This window comes from Haliotis cracherodii, unplaced genomic scaffold (genome assembly GCF_022045235.1).
Source record: "Haliotis cracherodii isolate W230 unplaced genomic scaffold, xgHalCrac1.p SCAF_13, whole genome shotgun sequence".
In the NCBI taxonomy this organism is placed as follows: Eukaryota; Metazoa; Mollusca; class Gastropoda; order Lepetellida; family Haliotidae; genus Haliotis; species Haliotis cracherodii.
In genome coordinates, this window is record NW_027266268.1 from 22,653,048 (window position 1) to 22,668,694 (window position 15,647).

At 39.2% G+C, this 15,647-nt stretch overlaps 1 protein-coding gene across 1 annotated transcript; it reads left to right on the plus strand.

Moving 5' to 3' along the window:
* The first annotated feature begins 7,252 nt into the window (after positions 1-7,252).
* Positions 7,253-15,423, plus strand: LOC139459067 (toll-like receptor 4). The gene is made up of 2 exons (XM_071240509.1): positions 7,253-7,299; positions 12,896-15,423. The coding sequence occupies exons 1-2, from the start codon at positions 7,281-7,283 to the stop codon at positions 15,421-15,423; spliced, it is 2,547 nt and encodes an 848-aa protein (XP_071096610.1). The 5' UTR covers positions 7,253-7,280.
* Positions 15,424-15,647: the final 224 nt, after the last annotated feature.

Consider the following 15,647-nt stretch of genomic DNA (forward strand, 5'->3'; position numbering starts at 1 on the left):
CGTCACCACTCGCCCCTTTCCGTAACGTGCAAGAAGACTCGCCCCCCTCTCGATGAATGTTATGTGCGAAAATACGACAAACCAATCAGAATGCGCGTATGATTTCAAGTTCTTCATCAAAAAGTCCCTCAGAAATATTTTTTTTTATTTTACATATGTCCTGCGTCTAAAAATATACCCAAGACAGTGAAGACACAGTTAAGTGTGTTTAATCACACTGTATAATTCCGCACGTCCCAATGTGCTTTAAATTGCATCTGAAATAAAGATACTACATGGGGAAATTTATGTGAACCATTACGCAACGAGTTGACAATTGTTTTAGGTATGCCCGTTTGCGCTTAGACGGAACCCGGTCGCACAAAATGGACATGAGAGGGGCACGAGTCGCCATTAGGCTTGTCCCGGAATAACACGAGTTGGTCACGAATGTCGCGGCCACCAATCAAAACTCCCCACAGTGATAGATGATCACAACCATGCTTGGAGTTGAACTCGCAGTCGATTGACCGTTATTTTTACAAACAAGTGACGACTGTCGTGACGCCGAATACACTTACCCCTGCTAAATTACTTTCTTTGTTTGTCAATTTGAATTTCTGTTTCGATAAAACTATCATGTAACTGATACAGTAAGAATGTAAGGGAGAAGTTGGTTGATTTTCCGTAAGTCTGCAATCTCGAACAACAAAGTAAATTCATCTGGGAAACATGGTCAGTCGTAAACCTTTACAAAATGAACTATGATGGCATTCCCAAACACATAAACAAAAATATGAACGTGACTACATTTGGGGTTAGAGGGCAAATTTCAAGATTCTTGTAATGGCCGCGCCCACACTGCATATATCAAAGCAGCCCATAAGTGGATAAACGCCACAGTTAAGCGTCAGTAGTATAAAGTATTTCAAATTACATAATTTCAAACATACACTGATATAAATCCATCATCTAATAGATACATTATCTAAAAGTTTTAAAAAAATGTTTAGAAAATGTTTAATACATATATTTGTTATTTTTCCGGGGTCAATCGATACAACAGGGGAGTAATCGTTGTTTTTATATTTGGACTTCCGTTCGAATGTTGGAGACCAAATGAATCGTGCAGGTAAATGACACCTATATTGATATTACCAATCATCAAACGGTGTTTTCCGAACGGTTTCAAGGCATCGTTAGGTTCATTTAAACTATCTGAGTCAGTAGACGGCAATCTGTCACGGAACTGCGACAGTGACTGTTCCGACACTAATGTTGTCCAAATTTCAAATCTCACTTTAACTGTATATTTTGCAGAATAAATTGACCAAAGTTTGTGAGGCCCATTCGCCACATAAATTCAATATATTTTGCAGAATAGAAATCAGATAGTAGTGTTTTAGGTACAGGGCCTAATCACAAACAATTTATCTTTGTTTCAGTTGTCATCCCAAAATAATTACAGCTGAAAAATGACTGTACACAAATTATTGCTCCTGGCAAAAGTTCGAGAAAGAGAAGAAAGCATGATAACCCTACTGTGTAATTGTTGTAATTCTTATTGTTGTTCGAGAAAGAGAAGGAATTTGGAAAGTATGAGGACCCTAATCGTTGTAATTATCATTATTGTTGTCGTTGGTATCGATATGTCAGTGTATCTCTCTCTTACAGGCACATTGCTTTCATCAAGGTTCTTATGTGTGTTAGTCTTCAATTTGTCAGCCCTGTTTAATTTGCTGTTAACATTGATATAATACCTAATGGCATAATGTTGCCCAAAATTAGTCTGTCACTTTATCATAATTATCTATTAACGTTATTGAAAATGTAAATGTAAACTGTGGACTTTAATATATTCAAAAGCGTTGTTACCGAGAGTGTAACGAAGGTATCACGCGCTGGGAAGGAGCTTGTCTTTGAGACGTCACGTTTGTTTAGAGTATGCCTGTGTGCGTGTCTACGTGTTTGTATTTTGTTGAACGCCGCACCCAGAGTAGAGCTACGTGAGCATCGATCCACGCAATTGGAATTCGAAATTGCGCTGCAATGATAGCTTGACTCTCTAAAATACCTCCGTATTAGGAACATGATTTTCCCACCACTGCACGCGCCCCGCGCGCATTTGATTATCGTATCGCAAAACTAAACGGTTCTATTTTTACTTCATGCCCCAGAAACAAAAATGTTTGTCACGAAATATTCTATTAAACAGCTTGAAATCACGATATATGATGGAACAATCACACAAACGAATACATACCTTTTCACCTTTTCTCTTTCAGTCCTTCCCACTTCCATTAAAGCCGGATACTTCAACATCGGAGTGGAGGTCTATGTACCTAACCCGCTCCGTTGTTTCAAATGCCAGCAATTTGGACATGGTGTCAAGTATTGTCGTAACAATGCAGCATGCTTCCGTTGTGGTGGAGCTCATGACAGCTCTGAATGCGCTAACACTATCAATTGTGTGAACTGCAGCGGAGGGCATATGGCATCTACCAAATTCTGCCCAAAGTTTGAATTTGAAACAAAAATCCTAAAAACAAAAGCAACAACAATATTTCTTATCATGAAGCTAAAAAGTTAATACCTCTTCAATCGCAAACTCATTTGACTAAAACGTATTCAGCTGCAGCGTCCTCTCCCTCACCAACCAAAACTTCTGTTCAGTGTTAGACAATGATCTCGTGGGTTACTTATCAACAGATCATCCCTGATCCCATTATCGCCCTTCCAGGAACATCAACATCAGAAACTCAAACTGATGTTCTACCATCTAAACCAGTATCAGACTCATGATGCCATGAAACAAATTGAGAATGTTGAGGGCACTGTCCACCTGACAAACAAGGAAAAAAAAAGATAAAGAAAAGAGCCAGGGCCCTCCAACACTTGGAGGTGCCTTCTCATACGTCTAACCCTGTTGAGGTTCACAATTCGTTTGAACCTCTGGAGATCGAGGTCACTCCTTCCAACTCCATACCTGGGAGTGGTCCTCCCTCACGTTCCAGATCACCAGTTGAGCCACCTTGAGTAGCTCTCCAAATTTCGTCCAATGGAATTGCAGAGGACTAAGAAATAATTTTAATGATTTGCAATTATTAATACAAGATCATAAACCATCAGCATTTTGCCTGCAAGAGACTTACTTGAAAACTACTGATCTAAGGATATCAGACAATATAATTCGTATCATTTCTATTCACCTCCGGGTGCTAAAGCAACTGGAGGTTCTTCTGTCTTGGTGAGGCAGGGTGTTATTCACAGCCCTGTACCTCCTTGATACCCCACTTCAAGCTGTCGCTGTCCGTATAACTATGCACATTGTTCTTACCCTATGCTCGTTTACATCCCTCCATCGTCTTCTATGACGCAGACTGACCTTCAGGCCCTGTATGACCAGCTCCCCAAGCCATGTATCATTATGGGCGATTTCAATGGACATAAACTGCTTTGGGGCAGTGCGCATACAAGTAACAAAGGAAAGACCATAGAACATTTCATTTCTGATAACGATTTGAGCATATATAATGATGGGTCGGACACAGGTCCTGGAACAGGTACTTACTCTTCTCTGGATTTGTCAATTACAGATTCAGATATACTGAATGAATTTGAATGGTCAGTCCACAATGACCTCTGTGGAAGTGACCATTTCCCTACTATTTTAAAGCCTGTGACCCCATCTGATGTCCCTCCATCATCAAGATGGAACTTTAATAAAGCAAACTGTGCCTTCTATGGAACTCTCTGTACAAACAAACTTAAACGTAATCTTTTTATTGGTGTTCCTGATCCTATCAAATGTTTTTCTGATGAATTAACAAAAAAATGCTGATGAATGTATTCCAAAGTCTTCTGCGGTTCCTTACATACGAAAACCATGGTTTACTGATGCTAGCAAACAAGCCATAGAGGCCAGGAAAAAGGCCAAGCATTACTTCCGCCGCCACACAATGGTGCATAATCTAAATAAATTCAAGATTATGAATGCTAAAGCCAGGCGCATATTTAAACAAAACAAACGCCAATCTTGGCAAAAATATGTCTCTAAAATAAATTCACGTACTCCATTTTCTAAAGTATGGAACATGATTAAAAGAATTTAAGGTAAGGGTGCGAAAACTAGCATCCACCATCTTACAAATGGGGATGACTTGTTGACAGATACTTCAGATATTACCAATAAACTTGGTGTCTAAACATTCCTCCTCGTCGAATTATGTCCCTACATTCCAATCCTACCAAGAGCAGCAAGAAAAGAAATCTATTAATTTCAAATCAGATAATGGGGAAGATTATAATGAAATCTTCTCCATGCATGAGCTCCATACTGCTCTTGGGCAAGCTCATGATACTGCTTCAGGATCTGATAATATACCTTATCAACTCAATCATGTCTACCACAATCATGTCTAGAAACCCTTTTAACAATATTAGATGACATCTGGACTTCAGGAGAATTTCCTTCTTCGTGGCGTGAAGCTATTATTGTTCCAATACCTAAACCTGGTCGTGATCATACTGATCCTTCAAATTATCGACCAATTTCATTGACCAGCTGCGTTTGCAAAACTATGGAACGTATGATCAATAATCGCTTAGTTTGGTACCTGGCAACCAATAATCTACTGGCACATATACAATGTGGTTTCCGTAAAAACAGAAGTACCATCTATCATTTAGTTCGTTTGGAAACTTTGTTAAAAATGCCATCATAAACAAACAACATGCAGTGTCTATCTTTTTTATCGATTCAGAAAAAGCATATGACACTACATGTGATACTACTGTTTGATCATTTCAGTCAGGATCAGGTTGTCCCACAAGGCATTATATTGTCTGTCACATCGTTCTGTATTAAAATAAACAGCTTATCTAACTTTTTAAATAATTCCATTGATGGATCTGTATTCGTGGATGATTTTAACATTTCATGTCGTGGTAAAAATATGCATACTATTGAAAGACAATTACAGTTATGTCTAAATAAAATCCATAAATGTCATTAGAAAATGGTTTTAAAGTTTCAAAATCAAAAACGAATTGTATACATTTTCGTAGAAAATACAAATCACATAAAGACCCAGAACTAGTTTTGGATAGCACTTCTATTAAAGTTGTAAAAGAAGCCAAGTTCTTGGGCATTATTTCTGACAACCATCTGACCTTTTTACCACACATAAAACCTTTGAAAAATAAATGCCCGAAGGCTCTTGACTTTCTGAAAGTCGTTTCAAATTCAAAGTGGGAAGAGGAGCCCGTAAAAGTAACTTAAAAATATATGATAGTACTCATCATCAAGGCCTGAGGCTTAGCCTAGGAGCCTTCAGAACATACCCTATCGAAAGTCTGTATGTGGAGGCTGACGAGCCATCACTTAATCAACGTAGGATAAAACTCTCATTACAATAACTTACAAAGCTGTATTCAAATCAAACTGATCCTGCATATGATTGCGTTTTTTCATCCTCTCTATGAGGACAAATACCTTAAAAAGCCATCCCTTATTCCTCCACACGGTCTACGAATCAAACCTGCTATTTCAGCTGCTAATATCGATCTTATAAATACAGCTCCAACTCAGCTTTTGTCATCTCCACCATTGCAGTTGGTACAGCCAGAGGTTGATTAACTAAACTTAAGAAATCCGAAACAAACCAACTAATTTACCAACAAGAATTTAATCAGTTGCGGAACACATATAAAACTTACAAAACTATATTCACAGATGGATCCAAGGATGGTGACGCGGCTGCCTGCGCCACTGTCATTGGATCCAGGACTATTTCTTCACGACTTCCAGATCATAGTTCCATTTTTACAGCCGAATCCCATGCCATTTTAACAGCTCTAAAATGTATTGGTAAACAATCTAAGCATAGGTAATTTGTATTATTTTCAGACTCTCTCTCTCATGTCTTCAGGCTATCAAAATTATATCATGTAACCATCCACTTTTAATCCAAATTATTGAATTATATAATAAACTTGCTACTGGCCAATATGACATCGTCTTTTGTTGGTTACCCAGCCATGTTGGAATCAGTGGGAACACAGTGGCCGATGCTGCTGCAAAAGCAGCACTCAACAAATCTGTGACACCACTTCTGATGCAGCGATATCAAACCTGGTATTAGATGTTACATCAGAGATCAAACGCAACAGAAGTGGGACACTCAAGTAGGTATCAATAAATTACATGAAATTAAACCAAATATCGGTTACACCTACTTGGGTTGTCAGTCCAGATTTGAAGAGGTCATTTTACGACGATGTTGTATTGGCCGTAGTAGATATAGTCACTAATATTTATTAAAAGGTGAAGATCCTCCATTTTGTGTCCCTTGTGATGAGAGAATCAAGGTCAAGCATGTCCTGCTTGACTGTATTGATTTTGCAATCACAAGGGATAAATATTTCAAATCATCTTCTCTAAAGGATCTTATTAACAATATTAATTTTCATATAATTATTGAGTTTTTAAATGAAATAGAATTGTATGGTAAATTTTGATAATATGTCTTGTATAAAATGACTGACTTTTTAAATTGGAAGAATGAATTTAAACGTAGTATATTTGTAATTATAATTGTGGCTAACTTTGCGTACAATCGCTAGTTGCCGAAGGGATAATGTAAATCCTCCTGGGTTCCATGCAGGAAGCTCAAGTACTGTAAGTCCCCATGGTCCCTAGCATGGTGATCTACCTTCAGCTGCTGGCGATCTATAGCCCTTTTTTATATTGTACCGTTATTTATAGTCATATCTTTTTATAGGTGTATGCTAGTTTTAAATATTGATATGTGATATTCTAATAATTAAATTGTCCATCGATGACAGGTTTTTATTTAGTTAAAATATATGTATCAAAAATGTATAATTTCTCGACACGTTAAGGCTGAAATATTGCCGATGTGACATAAAGCATTAACTCACTCACTAACTAAACATGGATACACTCCACACCACCACCCTCCCTCCCTTCCCCAGACACAGTATACTGACTATACGAGCCGACCAGTCCTTGTTTTACTCCCTTAATGCCGAGCGCCACGTAGGGCAACAACAAGTCATTTAAATGTCGTTTGGTATGATGTGTCCATATATCGAATCACACTTTCCTGTTTGCATACTCCGGTGTTCGTCACATCCCTAAGCAACAGAGCGGAGAGACGCGACGTTTGTGGGTCAGCCTATTCGGGTGTCATCTACCCTGATATTAACTATCACTGTCGGATCCCCGACACAACTTAGCGCAGCTGTCACAGGTAACACAACAGAGAAGCTCAACGATCATGAATCTGGAATTGACAGGTAGGTGGCAGTATAGCTGATAGTCTCGAGAATGCTGTTGGGTTTTTTTAATTTTTTTTCGTTTAACGCCGCACTCAGCAATATTCCAGCTATATGACGGCGGTCTGTAAATAATCGAGTCTGGACCAGACAATCCAGTAATTGACAATATGAGCATCGATGACATGCATCAATCAAGTCAGCGAGCCTGACCACCCGATCCCGTAAGTCACCTCTTACGACAAGCATAGACGCCTGTTACGATAAGCATGGGTTGCTGAAGACCTATTCTCTACCCGGATCTTGACGAGTCTCTCGTGAATGTATGCCGGGTGAATTGTATCTGTTCATGTCAAATGTTTTGAATATATAGCACCCCAAGTACAAGGGTTACAATATTGTTAAACACATTGTACAAATGACACAATAGCATATTTGATATAATTTAAGTTTACAGTTTTAATCTCTGTCAAGTGTTGAGCGAGTATGGTATTACGCAGCTTTTAGCATTTCTGGTGTCCCCCGCCGTGATATAGCCGGAATATTTTTTCTCACTTACTCATAACTCAGTATTGTTAACTGTTTCAGAAAGAGAAGTAACAATTCCCTAACATAACACATTTTGTATTATTTCAAAGCAGTGTTCGAACAATGTTAGTTTCGCTAAATGTGACTGAGTATTGTTTTACGCCGCTTTTAGCAATATTCTATCAACATCACAGCGGTGGACACTGGAAATGATCTTCAAATAGTGTACCCAAATTGGGAATCGATCCCGGATATTTGGTATGACTAGCGAACGCTTTAAGCACTAGGCTAGATCTCCACTGCTGCCGAAATCCCTGGTGAAGATGCCATAGTAGCGGAGTTGCCTAGATAAATGCTCGTGATGTCAGTCTCTAGATTTTCTGGTCTAGACTCGATTATTTACAGAGCCCCGTGATATAGCTGGATTATTGAGTGTGACGTTAAACCCAAAAAGAATATTATGGATAAGTCTGAGGGAATTTCTGATATATGTTCAAGTATGATTCATTCACTAATGTTTTCTACGGAAGCGTAGTAGGGCCACGGTGAAAATTTGTTTTTGTCTAAGTATCTCCAACGTAGGACTTATTATCTCCTACGTAGGACTTAGTATCTTCTACGCAGGACTTAGTATCTCCTTCGTAGGACTTACTATCTCCTACGTAGGACTTACTATCTCCAACGTAGGACTTAGTATGGACTAGAATTACTATCTCCTACGTAGGACTTAGTATGGATTAGAATAACTATTTTCTACGTAGGACTTAGTACCTCCTACGTAGGACTTACTATCTCTTGCAGAGGAATTAGTATGGCCTAGAATCACTATCTCCTACACGGTAGGTTTCTCGGCAGGATAAAGCCAACGGATAAAAACGATATCCGTTGGGGTCATATGCAGATAGACATGCAAATATCAAAGGTCAAGTGGGACTACTTTCACTGTTTATAAACAAACATGGCGTCGCCCTTGTCATTTGGCGATCGAGTCAGAATTACCCATCGGGAATCTGGATAAACTACAGGGATAATTGCTATCATAATCAAAAGAACAGTCTAATATACTGAAAATCAAAAACATTAGTGAATAAATATATTTATCATATAATGGGTAGGTTTCTCGGCAGGATAAAGCCAACGGATAAAAACGATATCCGTTGGGGTCATATGCAGATAGACATGCAAATATCAAAGGTCAAGTAGGACTACTTTCACTGTTTATAAACAAACGTGGCGTCGCCCTTGGAGTCAGAATTACCCATCGGGAATCTGGATAAACTACAGGGATAATTGCTATGAAAAGAACAGTCTAACATACTGAGAATCAGTGTCTATCTGTGACGTAGCTAAGGCATTTTATAAGTTTTGGCAACTTTGGAGATATAAATTTCGAAATAATTTTGCGAGGGCACGAGGCCTAGCCAAGCGGGATCAGTAGCCATATCTGTGCTTGTACTAGACCTCGGCTTGAACGCTTCTCAACAAATCAAAATAGATTTTGCCAAGGCTCGCTAAATACAATGTTTATTCCTAATGCAGGATATTTACCATCCCCAAACACACTCGCGTAATAACCTCTATCTATGAAGTAGCTAGTAGTACCAATATGTAAATATGGGAAAGTTATAGGAAACACACTGTCATTAAGCTTCCTGGTTGATCCTCGCTGTAATTAACTCTTTGTGGCGCAACGTTGATTCCACTTCCTCATTGCAGCGTTTCTTCTCTTTTCCCCTTGGTGATTCATTGTCAGAATAGGACCCTGGCGACCTGTCGTACGAGGTGACTTAATGGATAAAGTGCGGCGTTAATAAAAACAACAACCAGACAACCTTACAATCCACGTATTGCAAGTGTCAAGGTCCCCGCACAGTCAAATTCCCATAAAAGAGAAACATCTCGAGACACCTCACATTTACATACTTAAGCTTCATGATGGTGTCAGGTTTCCTCTCCAAAAATAATTGTCCTGTCATTGAGCGTGTGAGGGAATGTTGTAGCAGGTCAATTACTCCAATGAGTGTGAGTGAGTGAGTTAGGATTTAACGCCAAACAATAATCCCATCAGTACCATGGCGGTATAGTCTGGACCCGGCAAACCAGTGATGATTTGGTTCGTTGGTTTGTTGTTTAACGCCGCACTCAGCAATGTTCCAGCTATATGACGGCGGTCTGAAAGTAATTGAGTCTGAACCAGACAATCCAGTGATTGATATCATGAGCATCGATCCATGCAGTGGATCGATGACATGCGTCAACCAAGTCAGCGAGCCTGACCACCCGATCCTGTTAGTCGCCTTTTACGACAAGCATAGTCAGCTTTTACGGCAAGCATGGGTTGCTGAAGACCTATTCTACCCCGGAATCTTCCAGTGACTGAAAGTACGAGCAACAATTCACGTCATCGTCCAAGTCCCTTCGACTGGTCACCTGAACATATTTAGACAGAATCACAGGATAATGGGGACTCGTGACCATTCCTTGGAATCCCCAGGTGGTGTAGAGATAACTTGAACAATATTTGTCAACTGCATATATGTTATTTAAATGCATCAACTTGAAGATCACTGCATCCTATCGTTTACAAATTCCTCAATACATGAGGAGATTTCCTTGTCTTAAATCAACTGTTCATGTTTCATGGGAGTCCGAGGTATAAAAGATTCCCTGCTGTGTTGTAGGAGCCGACTAAAAGGGGATTGGGTGGTCTGCTGTCGGTCTTGATTGACTGTGTAGCTTCGTAAAAGACGGTGTCGGGCGAACCACTGGTTTGCCTGGTCCAAGCGTCATGGTTTACATGCCGCCTCGTAATTCTGCCCTCTTTGCTGGCCGTAAGAGGCGACTATGTGGATCATGTTGTCGGCATCAGTATATGATGTCATCCTATCCTAATATCAATCTCTAGTTTGTCTGGTTCAGATTTAATTTGAAGGTTAACGTCATTTAGCAGGAATTTTCTGATTCAGTGAGTGAGGGAGTATGGTTTTAAGCCGCTTTTAGCAATATTCCAGCAATATCACGGCGGGGGACACCAGAAATGGGCTTCACACAATGTACCCATGTCGGGAATCGAACCCGGGTCTTCGGCGGGACAAACGAACGCTTGAACCACTAGGCTACCCGACTGCCCCTCTGATTCAGTGATTGACACCATGAGCATCGATCCTTCCATACCTAACCTACATATTGATGCAGACCCGTGGAGATCCGGGATAGAATAAGTCTTCAGCAACCCATGCTTGCCGTAAAAGGCAACTATGCTTGCCGTAAAAGGCAACTATGCTTGCCGTAAAAGGCGACTTGGTTGCTACATGTCATCGTTTCTCAATTGCTTGGATCGGTGCTCATGATGTCAGTCATTGCATTTGCTGGTCCAGACTCGATTATTTAGTGGCCGACGTCACATAGTTGGAATATTGCTGAGTTCGGCGATAAACAACAAACAAACACGCCCACGCGCCCATTTCGCACAACTCTTTGGTGAAGTTGATCATTGCCGATCGACGGTATCTTGACGTATTGCGTGGGACACAATATTACAGTGAAAGCAAAATCATCAGGCAGATACGTGAATCTTATCTCTTTATATTCAACATTGAATGGTGATCCTTATAAATCAACAAAAATTCAAATAAAAGATACCAAGAAACATGCACGTGGCATGTTGCGTCATCGTCTACCATTTCCGGGAGCATACAAGGTCAAACGGATTAAATAATAATTATATCGTCAAAGTCACATTGTTATTTCATATTAGTGGTGTTTACTGGATACTATGTAGTGATTTGGGTTTATTCTGGATGTGACTATTCAAAACCATTCAAACTATTAAAAATATAGTGTAATTGTTTTGCAACGAAAGAGTATCAGGACCAGTGAAGATCCGGGGTAGAATAGGTCTTCAGCAACCCATACATGCCGTAAAAGTCGACTTTGCTTGTCGTAAGAGGCGACTAACAGGATCGGGTGGTCAGGCTCCCAATTGCGTGGATCGATGTTCATGATGTCAATAACTGGATTGTCTGGTCATGACTCGATTATTTACAGACCACCGTCATATAGCTGGAATATTGCTGAGTGCGGCATTAAACACCGAAAACTGAAACTGAAACTGAAAAAGTATCAGCAAACTACCTCTGTCTGTGACATCACATCCGGTGTCCTTGCATTTTCTGAAATATTGATGTCAGATTTCACGATCTGCATTTTCTATTCTCTCTCATCATATTAAACTGAAATTGAAGTTGTTTGTTTGTTGTTTATTGGCGTACACGGCAATATTCCAGCTTTAGCATCATCAACTTTCGCCAAGACATATATATGCAGGCAATGTAAATTTTGTTGATGTTAAAAGATCAATAAATTATGCTGGGGACGGGCGAAGCGCGCCATGTTTGGTTTTCGTACGTCAGCTAGAATCACAACACGGGATTCGTGTTTGGTATATCGTAAATATTCAACAAAAGCTTAGGATTGGTAAATATTCATAAGTCATTTATTGTTTCCTGCAAATTTAATAACATGACAAGTCTGATTAATCCGATTGTTCTTCTTTCTGTAACTGACGTGATGACTTCGAAAATTACGTTTATATTCTGTTAAACGTGTGGAAAAGACATTTACTGAAATTGGGCATTAATTACCATCGCCTTGTTTTTTGCCATACAAAATTGACTTTATATTTTGTTAAAATTAACATATTGGAGATATGTTTACTGAACTTAATTTGCAGAAATTTAACGATTTAAAAAGGTAAGTTCAAGAAAATTTACAAATTTCATGTTCGCTTTGGTTTTCAGCTTGGCATGATTGAAAACACCGGGGATATTTTTCTACAGTGATGTGTATTTTTTTATCAGGAATAAATGTGGAACATATTTCTTCAATTGTCCCTTGTTTAATGAAGCTGCGACTGTTTGAAACCGTCCACTCTCTTTACAGTGCTTTATGCTAAAACAATTCATCAGGCTAAAGGTTAAACAAAACAACTGAAATCGTAGGAATGCAAAGCTCATCTTATATCATCCGATATCAACTGGTTGCTAATAATATATTATTATATTTATGCATATTACAATTATATTGACAGGGATGATGCCAGTCAAGTTTTGCTGTTTGGTTTGGATTGTAATTCCGAATCTGATGACATTAGAGTGTTCCCCTCAGCAACATTCCGACCTTCAGAAATGCAACATTTCCCATGCAGCCAATGAAACAACAGTGGACTGCTCAAGTTGTGGTTTCAGCAGAGTCCCTCGAGGTTTTCCCAGAAACACAACTGAACTAAATCTGGGTAACAACAACTTATCAAGCCTCCGGAAAGGATCACTGCCATACCTTCCCTCATTACATACGCTGCTTGTGAATGATAACAACATAGAGTTTCTGGAGGAAGGTGCTCTGCAAAACCTGCCTGCCCTTCAACGACTCAACTTAGATGGGAATAGATTTAACTTTACCTATTCCTCTCTTCCTCTTGGGACATTTCAAAACCTGACATCTCTGACAACACTTCGTGTGGGCAGAATGAAGATGCAGTTTTCATCATTGACATATCCTGACGCTACATTTGCTGATCTTCACTATCTCGAATCACTGGTTATTGATGGGGCTGGAGAACCCGTGTTTGGACCTGGCTTTGCACAAATGAAGAGGCTGAAGAGTCTCACTTTTGGATCACCTGTCCTTATAAGACGTTTAGGGAATAGCTCCTTTGTGAATTTCAGGGAAGCACCTATAAGCAACCTAACAATGTCATGGTGTAGTAATCTTATATTTCTGGATGACAATGTCTTCTCTCCTTTTTTTGAACTTAGATTCTTGCTTGCCAGAGACACCACACCCTTTGGACTATATCCGTCTTTATTAAGCCTAAAAGGACTAAGTGGAAGGAATATGACCGAAATAGACTTTTCACATGTGCACAGATATGATGTTACTGTCAAAGATGTACTAAACAATCAAACACTCATGCTCACGTCTGAAATGACCCGTTACCTTGTAACCATATGTGTTGAGCGACTGATTCTTAGAGAAAATAACATAATTGTGATTGAAAGTAGTGCGCTATTACAGGAACCATTTCAAAGCTGTCTAAGATATTTTGACCTCAGACGAAATGCTGTAGCTGGTGAGCCTAAGTTGCTGTTTCTTCTTCCTGAATTTGTTAACCTTGTTGTACTGGATGTGTCAAAGCAGATAAATCATTTGTATCTTGGTGATGGACAGGATAAAAATTCCAAAGACTTGCTTGGGAAATCATGGGGAAACATGACATTCTATCTTCCTCCGTTATTGGAGAAACTTTTATTGAGTGGGTCAGGCGCACATGAAAGAGTTTTTAAGGGGACTAACATATGTTTCCATGGAGGTGAACACTTGACATATTTGGATCTTTCTTATTCTGCCTTGATAGTGAACTCATGGCGCATTTATGGTGTAGAGCATGTAAAATATCTTGATTTTTCAGGGAATTACTTTCAAAAAATCCCATTGACATTTTTTCAATCATTCCCAAACGTCATGATACTGTATCTAAACAATGTTCACTTTGATACTGATTTAATGTCTAACATGAGTTCCCGGACACTGTTTAGTCCGCTCAAAAACGTCCGTTCATTAGATATATCCTTTAACTCTTTATACAAAATGTATACACATATATTCAGGGATCTTAAGAACTTAAAATATTTGAACTTAAGCCGTAATGTGTTTGAAGATGTCCCTATTGAATTGTCTGGAATGTTAAACATCACTCATATTGATCTTTCATTTAATTCCATCGGTGTTCTGAGCACAAATACAAGAACAATGTTAGATGAAAGGGTATTTGATTCGCAGCAGATTTCACTTGACCTTCATGGAAACATCTTGTCCTGTGGATGTGGAGCCCTGGACTTTCTGACGTGGATAATTGACACAGATGTCCAGTTTCGACGCTTTGACTCGTACAGTTGCCTCAACAAGGAGGGCCAGCTCATCAAACTTTCAAACATTACTAGTTCCTTTGGGAGACACTGGAGATATTGCTACGCTAGATTTTGGCTTGCCTTTTCAGTTTGTTTGATGTGTGTTCTGATATCTAGTCTTGTCATTTGTCATGTGATACTGAAAAATACCATTTCGTTAAAATACGGGATGTTGAGATTAATAGGGTTTGATTATTGTGTTCAACGCCGACAAGATTATCTGTATGACATATTCATTTACTATTCTCAACATGATGATTATCAGTGGGTGTGTACCACTTTTCTACAGAAGATGGAGGTTGAGAGAGGTCTACGACTATGTATTCCAGACAGAGACTTCGAAGTGGGCGTTTGCGCAGCTGAGGAAATTATTAACTGTATTCACAACAGCTGGAAGACTGTCCTGTATGTGACCGAGACTTTCCTTCAGGACGAGTTGTGTTCCTTTACACTGTCATCTGGGATCTATGCATGCAACAATAACATGCCTAAGAGACTTATGCTTCTATATTCGGATACCATCTTACGTCACCCGCTCCCTCCTCTACTCACTCATCTACTAGATGGAGATGGTGTGTTTGTTCTGGAGGACTTGGAGGAATACAACGCCTGGCAACGACTCTTTGAACATGTTTTGAGATGGATCTGAACGTACGTCCTGGATGTGGCGGGTTTTTGTCCACCTTGATGTCAGCATAAATTGTAAAGTTTTGATTAGTTTGTGAAAAGTCCCTTCCATTTTGAGTGCCATCTCTGCTATTTCAAAAATATTTTTGATGAGATCGAGGTTATTAAAAAGTAATAAATGTAATATTAGCTAATTAAATAATATATATACAATATACATAATAAAATACACATTTATAACTGTAT